At 42.4% G+C, this 8,885-nt stretch overlaps 2 protein-coding genes across 5 annotated transcripts in view; both read left to right on the top strand.

Moving 5' to 3' along the window:
- Cd3g (CD3g molecule) overlaps window positions 1–1,606 on the top strand; it is a 10,616-nt gene extending 9,010 nt beyond the window's left edge. Inside the window, exons 6-7 of the mRNA XM_031345431.1 lie at window positions 199–281; window positions 1,265–1,606. Coding sequence (XP_031201291.1) covers window positions 199–264 — 66 coding nt within the window. The 3' untranslated portion in view covers window positions 265–281; window positions 1,265–1,606. The remainder of the gene's footprint in view (window positions 1–198; window positions 282–1,264) is intronic.
- A 5,406-nt stretch (window positions 1,607–7,012) lies between these two features.
- The window catches only part of Ube4a (ubiquitination factor E4A), a 38,546-nt gene continuing 36,673 nt past the window's right edge, over window positions 7,013–8,885 (top strand). For 2 of the 4 annotated variants that reach the window (XM_031346295.1, XM_031346291.1), the window contains exon 1: window positions 7,013–7,143. The gene's annotated coding sequence lies outside the window, so the exon portion shown is untranslated. The remainder of the gene's footprint in view (window positions 7,144–8,885) is intronic. The other 2 variants (XM_031346294.1, XM_031346292.1) reach the window with 1 other exon arrangement.

The following is an 8,885-nucleotide window of genomic DNA, read 5'->3' as shown; positions in this document are numbered from 1 at the left end:
TTTTGGCTCCACGTGGTCTCCCTTGCTTCATTTGTTTGGTTGGTTGGTTTTTGTTTGTTTGTTTGTTTGTTTGTTTGACTCCTAGAGCTGTGAAGCAGCCATTCTAGGGTTTTGTTCATAGAAATATTCAGTGACTATGCTTCACATTAATTAATGACAGATAGATCAATGAGTTGATGTTGCTACTGTCCTCTTCAGCCCCTCAAGGACCGGGAATATGACCAGTACAGCCATCTCCAAGGAAACCAACTGAGGAAGAAGTGAACTCAGCAGGTCTCAGAGTATGTGCATTCCCCACCACTGATCCTGGGCAGTGCCTCCGCATGTTCTGCCTGCTTCCTAGCTGCTGCCAAACTTCTCCTTCCAATAGGGATGAGAAGGGGCGGGGAGCTGACTGTGGAGTCTCTTTTTTAAAGACACTGGTACCAGGACTGACTGCCTTGACCCAAGAATGCATGGGTGCTGTGTGCTGTGTGCATCTGTAAGTCCTTTGAGAGCAGGGTCTTGAGCCACAGTTGCTGAACCTTGTTAAGGTTCATTAACTTAACCTCATTAAGTTCTTTCGAACATCCATAGATTTTCTTTGTGATGAGGAACTGTCCTGCCCATTACAGCAATGTCCTTGGCCATTATCTACGCGATGGCACTGGTACCCACTCCCCCTCTCAGCGTGATGAGCAAAAATGTGTTCAACACTACCTAGTGTCCCCTCTAAGGCAAAATGGCCATTAAGAACCAAAGACCAAACTGTAGGTGTGGTGGGACACACCTTTAATTACAGCCCTCTGGTTCTCTGTGAGTTCCTGGCTAGCTTGGTCTACTAGAAAGTTCCCACCTACCCCCTCACCCCCCCCAAAAAAAAAGTTCAGGGAGGGGAGGAGAGGGAGAGAGAAAACTAAAACTAAAAACCTTTATTAACTTTTTAATCAACTAATCAGAATTTCTGATTCCATCAGTTCATTCCAAGTTTCAGACAGGAAGACAGATTTGAAAACATTAATGGTGCCAGGTAGTGGTGGAGCACGCCTTTAATCCCAGCACTTGGGAGGCAGAGGCAGGCAGATTTCTGAGTTTGAGGCCAGCCTGGTTTACAGAGTGAGTTCCAGGATAGCCAGGGCTATACAAAGAAATGCTGTCTTGAAAAATCAAAAAGAGAAAGAAAAAGGAAAGAAAGAAAGAAAAAGAAAAAGGAAAGAAAAGAAAAAAAGAAAATGCTAATGGGCTTTCTGATCAGTTGCAAATTTTCTTTCCTTTCTCATTCTAGGTGTTCTCCCTTCTATTCAGAATCAAAGCAATGCATTTTGGAGAGACCCCAGTAGAGAGATTTTCAACCCTACAGTTAGACTGCAAGCAGAGAGGAAGAACTGTCAGAGAAATTTTGGTCTTTTTTTCAAAATAAAATAAAAGCTTGGGGGAGCCAGTGGCATGACTCAGAAGCCGAGCACTTGTCAAGCTTGCTTGAGGCTCTAGGTGAGCTTCTCAGCACCCCCCACCCAGACCCCCCCAAAAACAGTGAAGGAAAACCAGCACATCATAGTGTCTGCAGAGTGCCCCCTACTGGGAAAATTGTAAATGATTAAAATTAAAAAAGATCAAGAATAACCTATCTCTCTGTCCAAATAGACATTTATTTTTTTAACATTTGCTGGGTTCTTACGCAGGTCATAATTCAGTGGACCAGTGTGGCAGTGAGGTGGCACATCAGGAAGAAGTATCTGCCACACAAACATGACAACCTGAGCCCAATCCCCTGAGAAGTCAAAAAAGAGAACCCATTCCACCATTGTTCTCTGACCTCCACATACACTCGAAGAATATGCACATACATATCACACACACTATAATAATAACAATAAGTAAAAGCATAATAATAATAATAATAATATTAATAATAATAATAATTCAGTGAATCACAAATGTAGTGAAAGGTCTCCTTCCACCTGAGTCTCCAGCCACAGAGTAGCCTTCCCCACAGGCAAGTGAGTTTCTTACATATGATCTTCGGTATATCCTAAGTTCTCAAGTACACTTTATTCTCCCTTCCCCTATGTCTCACACTAATGATATAATACTATTTATCTTGAGCTTTCTCCTAATCCAATCTGAAGATCATGAAGTAGAATAAAGTAGAAAAGACCAATTATTGGCTATGGATTTATTGACTGATGTAGCGTTTTACTTAAAGCACGGTTTGTACTGCCTATTTGCAAAGCATGACTTCACTTGTTACCTAGAACAAAAATGATGTGGAGGTGTAGCTGACACAACGAATCCTGTGTAAAGAACTCCCTTTGGAGGGCTGGAGCAATGGCTCAGTGCTTAAGAGCACTGGCTGCTCTTCCAAGAGACCTGGGTTCAATTCCCAGCACCTGTAAAAGTAACTTGTATTCATGTGACGTGATTGTCATCTGCCTCTGTCTGCAACCCTAGGCTTAGTCCTGGAAGCTTCTAGCCCCTGTACAACATTATCTAGGCCTAGAATGTTTTCAACCTCTAAGAGTTACTGGTGAATAAGCTCACCCTTTCTTCTTCTTTCTGAGCTCTGGTGGGCTGGTTCAACTCAGCTGTTCTGGCTCAAACCCCTCTCCTAGCTGACTGATTCAGTCTTCTCCCTCCTCCTTCCCTCTCTACCCCCTTTCTCCCCCTCTCTCCTCTTCCCCTTTCCCGCTCTCTCTCCTCTTCTCTCCCCCTTACTTCCTGTTCCTTCTCTCCTCCTCTCCCTCCTCTACCCTCTGTCCCCCATCTCCCCTGTCCCCCTCTACTACCATCCTCCCTCTATCCCCTCTATCCCCTCTATCCCCTCTTCCCCTTCTCTCTTCAATTGTTCTTCTTGCCATCATACTATCTTTGGCAATATGTTCTAATCTTCTAGCTCCTTCTTATTCTCTGTCCCATTCTGTCTTCACCTATGTCTAGCTTGTTCTCTCTTCAACCTGTCTCTGTAAAACTCTCCCAGTAAAATTGGCTCTTTCTCTTCTCTCTTCACTGCCCCTTAAGTAGTTTCCCTTTCCTCTCTCTTCTCCTGAGAGTTGGATATATCCTATTCTGTCAAATCTTTCTCTGATTCATCACTTTGTCTTCTACTTAATTAGGCATCACTTTCAAACATGGCTGCTTCCTTCTATAAACTTTCTTTATCTTCCTTGCTTGGGATTAAAGGTGTGTACTAATGGCATATCAGTATTCCATCCAAAGGCATTAAAGGTATATGCTAAGGACTGAGCCACACCACAACTAGAAACATGTTTTTTTCAGTAAATAATACAATTGCAGAGTTCACAGTGTGATCAATATCCTGCAACAAGCACCCACATGACAGCTCCCAACTGTCTGTAACTCTAGTCCTATGGGATCTGACACCCTCACACAGATATAATTGTAGGTTAAACACAATGCACATAAAATAAGAATAAATAGATAAAATATTTAAGAAAAAAACACCTTCTTTTGTATGCAGCCCCACTATAAATTACCTGACCAGCTTTGTGTTGGTGATGCTTTACCTTGGCCCTTATCTTTCTCTCTTAAAACAAGGCTGAAAAGATTAATATTGTTAAGACCTAGGTAAATATTAAGTCCTAGATGGGATGTTAAGGCCTAGGTAAAATGTTAAAGCCTAGGTAATTGTTACCGCACTAGCCTGCCAGTTTGTGCTGTTACTAATGTTATAAGGAAACTTTCTCATATGTTGTTTTTGCTGTTACTAGGAAACTTTCTCATGGCCAAGTTGGTTACATATTTTGTTATGGTTTGTGCCCTTGGGAACAAATCACAACAGAAGTCAGTAGAACTGCTTTGTATGGTTAGCCACAATAAGCTTGTACCCAAACCAACCACCCAGCAGCACTTCTTGTACCTGTGTAGAAAAGCCTTTGTGGTATTTGCCCTTATAAGCTGCCCCTGGGATGGACTCCAACATAAAAGGAGAACCTGAAACTATTTGGAATAAGACTTATAGTTTTTTTGAGTAGGGGTGGAGTAAAGTGTAAGTTCTCAAGACCTTCCTGGGAACTGACATCCCACTTGACAGAACAGACATGTATGTGGGTAATTGACATCCTGGTTGGCAAGTTAAGACATGAATGTTAGACAAGTCCCATCCTAGTTGACAAGTTAGGACATGAATGTTAGACAAGACAAGTCCCCTCCCACAGTTGAATATCCCAACCAATGGGAACAGGATAAAATGTACACCAAAGGCATGTCTAAGGAAATTCCATATCCTTAAATCTTGATTGGTGAAATAACTTGGCATGGCAGCTCATGAATTTCAAACTTAAGAAGCCCTATAGGATCTTGAGTAAATGTCACAGTCAGCTCTTGAGTCTGATTTGAGTCCCCGATGCATCAGTCTTAGGGTGTGGTGCTCAATAAACCATCCCTATTTGACTGAGATTGGTGTTTGAGTGGTTTGTTCGGTGATTCCCAGGCCCCACAAATATTATACGTCTTTAAATTTTACATTGAGCTGGACAAATGGCTCAGCAGTTAAGAGCACCCCCATGTTGGCTTACAATAGTGGTAATTCCAGTTCCAGGGATCTAACTCCTCTTCTGACCTCATAAAGCACCAGGCATACATAAGATACACATACATGCTGGCAAACACCAAACCCATAAAATAAAACTTTAAGAATAAAACCTGTATGATATATAATTAACATATGATAATATTTGCTGATTTTCAGTGACTTCACCTGCTCTCAGAAGTTTTTAATAAATTTGCCCCATCATAATTCAAGTTGAAAACATCTCCACCACTGTTTTAATGACCCTTATGTTGACTTGCAACCCCAAGCAGTCTCTCCCTTCACGTTTTCTTTTTCTTTATTCTATATGAAACTGTATAATTTGAAGCTGCTGTATCTTTTAGCAAGTTTCCAGGGCTCAGCTATGTTGTAAGATTATAAATCTTTAGCTTGCTTTTCACCTTTTAAAGCAGGATCCTGTTATCTAACTAGCCTTGAACTCCTAGTATATATGTATTTTCTTTCTTGTTGCTGAGAAGCCATTTCATGGGCAATCCATTGCTTATCCATTCCCCAGTCAAAGGATATCTGGATGGTTTCATTTCTCAGCTATTATAAGCACTGCTGCAGTGAGCATTGTTTTGAAATGTTCTGTTCTGTTTTTATTTTGATTTTTTTTCAAGACTCAGTTTCTCTGTGTAGCCCTGGCTGTCCTAGAACTCTCTCTGTAGACCAGGCTGGCCCCAAACTCACAGAGATCCATCTGCTCCTGTATCCAACGTGCTGGAATTAAAGGCATGCACCACCACAGCCCAGCTTGCAAGGCTGTTTGTGCAACTATAATTTCACTTCTCGGGAGTAAACACCTAGGAATAAAGATCATATGACAAATACACTTTTAGCTCTTTAGAACTGCCAAATTCTTTTCTAAACTAACAGCATTATTTTACATCTCTACTGACATGACAGTCCTTTGCTTTTATGAATCTCGAATCTTCAACAGTATTTGTCACTACTTCAATATAGCCATGTTAATATTTATTTTGTATTATTTTTATTTTGTGTATATGGCTGTTAGGGCTGTAGGTCTCTTTGCACAGTGAGCATGCTGAGTCGACGGAGGCCAGAAGAGGGCATTTTATTCCTGAGACTGGAGTTAGTGTTTTGAGCTGCTAGGTGCTTGCTGGAATTTGAACCCTGCCTCCTTTGGAAAAGCAGGTGGTTCTCTTAACCGCCTAAACAGCTCTTCAGCTCAGAGCAATTGCTTTTTACACGACATACAATACTAATCTTTGCCCCACCTCACTTTCTTAATTGTAACTTTTGAAATGCAAAAGTCTTTTTGATAAATTCCATTTTATAGGTTTTCTTGCGTTTGGGAGATCATGTCTGAGACAAGACTGCCTCCTGCCTTGTTTTGTGTATGTCATTGTTAGGGATTTGTTCTAGCTTTAACAATAAATGTCACTTTGAACATGTGTAAAGTATTAGTAACAAATAAGAATAAAAGGCATAGATGGAAAATATCTGAACCTGTAATTTTATTAAACTAAATCTCACTTCATAGCAGTTATATAGATATACACTACCAAGTACAGCAAACAAGTCCCTGCTACTCCCATGCATGTTACCAATCTCTTCCTGAGGTTTTGAGCTGTGCCAATATAATTTTTTAAAAGGGGGTATCTCAGAATAGGGTAGGTTTTTGGTTGGTTGGTTGGTTGGTTGGAAGTAACCCTAGGTTAGCTCAAACTCACTGAATAGCAAAGGATGACCTTGAATGCTCAATTCTCCTGTCTCTATGTCCCAAGTGCTAGAATTACAGCATGCCCCATCATATCCCACTCACTATAGTTTTAATTTTCATTTCCCTTATTAAAACTAAGAACCAAGGCTGGAGAAATGGCTCAGAAGAACACTGGTTGCTCTTCCAGAGGACCCATATTCAATTCCCAGCACCCACATTGCAGCTCACAACTGTTTGTAACTCCATATCCAGGGGAATCTGACACCCTCACACAGACATACATGCAAGCAAAACACCAATCAAAGCTCATAAATTCTTTTTAAAAAACTAAAAACTAAAAATTAACCAGACTTGTAGGCTGTATACTGTTAGCATTGTATAAATAAATCTAAGTCCAACCCAAAATAGCGCGCTACCTGGCACCTAATACTTGCTCAAAACTTCATATACGATGTTATTGCTTCTAAGCCACAAAGAGTGAAAGGGCTCCAAAAAGCCATGGGACAGGAGGGAGCGTAAAAAGCAAAAAGCCACAGTCTGTGTGCAGAGCCCGACACCACAATATTGTATCTGCCCTCAAGAGACGGGTTTCCAAGGTACAGCTTCACATTCCACAAAACTCCAAAACATGCAGTCGTCACCAAGCCTGCCCCGCCCCGCCCCCCGCCCAGCTACCTAGCCCAATCCCAAAGCCACTTCCGGCCCGCCCCTCTGCTAGCGGCCAGCAAGCGTGCGCGTGCGCCTCATCGGTGTTTTGCCTGTCACTAGTAGAAGACCGACAACGCCCTACTTCCGGCGCGGGGTAGAGACCCAACAGTCTCGGCGCTCAGCAATGATGTCAGCTCCGGTTGCCTTGCTGAGTCGGAAGTGAGAGCCTTTTGGTCGCTGTAGCTGTGAGGTGTCGTCGTTCCTGCCCTTTCAGGCTCTGGTAAGAGGAAAGGTATAAGAGGAGGAGAGTGTTGAGACTGCGACCGGGTTTTCTCCTAAGCAATTGCCAGTCAAGGCCTCTGCATGCTTGCTGTTCTCCAATGCTTGCCTGACCTGGGTCCGTCTTGAACTTCGACCCTGTCTAATCTGGAAACCCTTACGGTGCTCCAGCGACTGGTGGCTCTGCACATTTCCTTCTACTTTGCCAAGTCCCTGCTAGAAAAGGCCCGAGTGTGGGCTGTGGCTGTCTTTTGACTTCTTTTATCTAGGACCTACGCAGGGTGGGTGAGTCTCCCTCCTGCCTACAAATCTCTTACTGAACCCCAAAGGATAAAATATGAAGAGTGAACAACAGTGCCAGATGCCGAGGAGACCAAATGAAGCTCGAGTCATAGTAATCAAACCAGTAGAACGCATGTAGCAAGGTGTTGACTTTTAAAGCGAGTGGTAGGTTCGCAGCTGTAGCTCTTTTGGATTCTGCTCGAGTTTTTCTTGGATCGAGAAGACATTTCTCAAATTGAGTGACCACAACTCAGAAGTTTTGTCTTCAGTGTTGTTCCTTTTAGGATCCATTTTTGTCTCCTAGAGCAAGAATGGGTTTAGTCTAAATGTAATTGACTTTTTTGATCCCAGAGAGAAGACTACATGACTTAAAATGGGACCCAAGACGAAATGCCAGGGTTTGTTGGAGGCGGTTTTGTTTGTTTTGATGTGTTACTTTGTTGTTGTTTTCGGGTGTGTATGTGCTTCACTTGATGTGACCCTAGATTGCAGATATAAACGTATTACAAGGATTTTTGTTACAACACCTAATGTAACACTGAAGGTATTTCCAGGTAGACATGTCACTTTGGGAACAACTTAATACAGCTTAATTTGGGCTTGGGGTAGGGAGTTGCTGGGGTTGTAAACCAAGCCCAGGTGCATACTAAGTGCTCTAGAACAGAACTACACCCCACCCCACCCAACCCCACCTTAGCCATAGAGCTTGGCTTTAGCAATCTGTTTTTCAGTGTTACCGATAGTTCTACTTTAAAACTCGATCGACATGACCTTAAAATATCTATATGCTCACCAGAGCCAATAGTGGCCTTAAAGGGTTAACAGCACTTTATATAAGTAACAGCTTGAATCAGGAGAGAATGGGAGAATTTTATGGGTTCAATGGTAGACACTTCCTAGAGATGTAGACTTTTGCAGCAGATATATAAAGTGAAGTTAATTACTTAAAATGAATCAAATCCAAAGGCTTTGGGGGGGTTGGTAGTTGTGCCCTCCCAAAAGCTATCAAGAGAGTGGGTGTGTTTCTGCGTGGCAACTGAAAACAAGGGATTTGGGGCTTTATTATTATTACTATTACTGTTTTTTTTTAAAGAATTCTTTAGTTTTACTTATGTCTACATGTGTGTTTCTGTATATGTACATACCATATGTGTGCAGATGCCCACAAAAGTAAAGGTTATTGGATCACCAAGAGCTGTAGTTCCAGAAAGTTGTAAACTGCCCGACATGGGTGCTAGAAACTAAACTCTGGTCCCCTAAAAGAACAGCAAGTACTCTTAACCACTGAGCCATTTCCCTCCCTCCCTCTCTCTCTCTCCTTCTTTCTCTCTCTAACCCCACCTTAGCCATATAGCTCCCTCTCCCTCTCTCTCTCTCTGCCTCCCTCTCCCCTCCCTCTCCTCCTCCCCCTCTCCTTCTCCCTCTCTCTCTCTCCCCCCTCTCCCTCTTCCTCTCTCTCCC

The sequence above is a fragment of the Mastomys coucha genome, unplaced genomic scaffold, assembly GCF_008632895.1.
Source record: "Mastomys coucha isolate ucsf_1 unplaced genomic scaffold, UCSF_Mcou_1 pScaffold23, whole genome shotgun sequence".
NCBI lineage: Eukaryota > Metazoa > Chordata > Mammalia > Rodentia > Muridae > Mastomys > Mastomys coucha.
The sequence above is the reverse complement of the archived record's forward strand: the minus strand, read 5'-3'. Positions and strand labels throughout refer to the sequence as shown.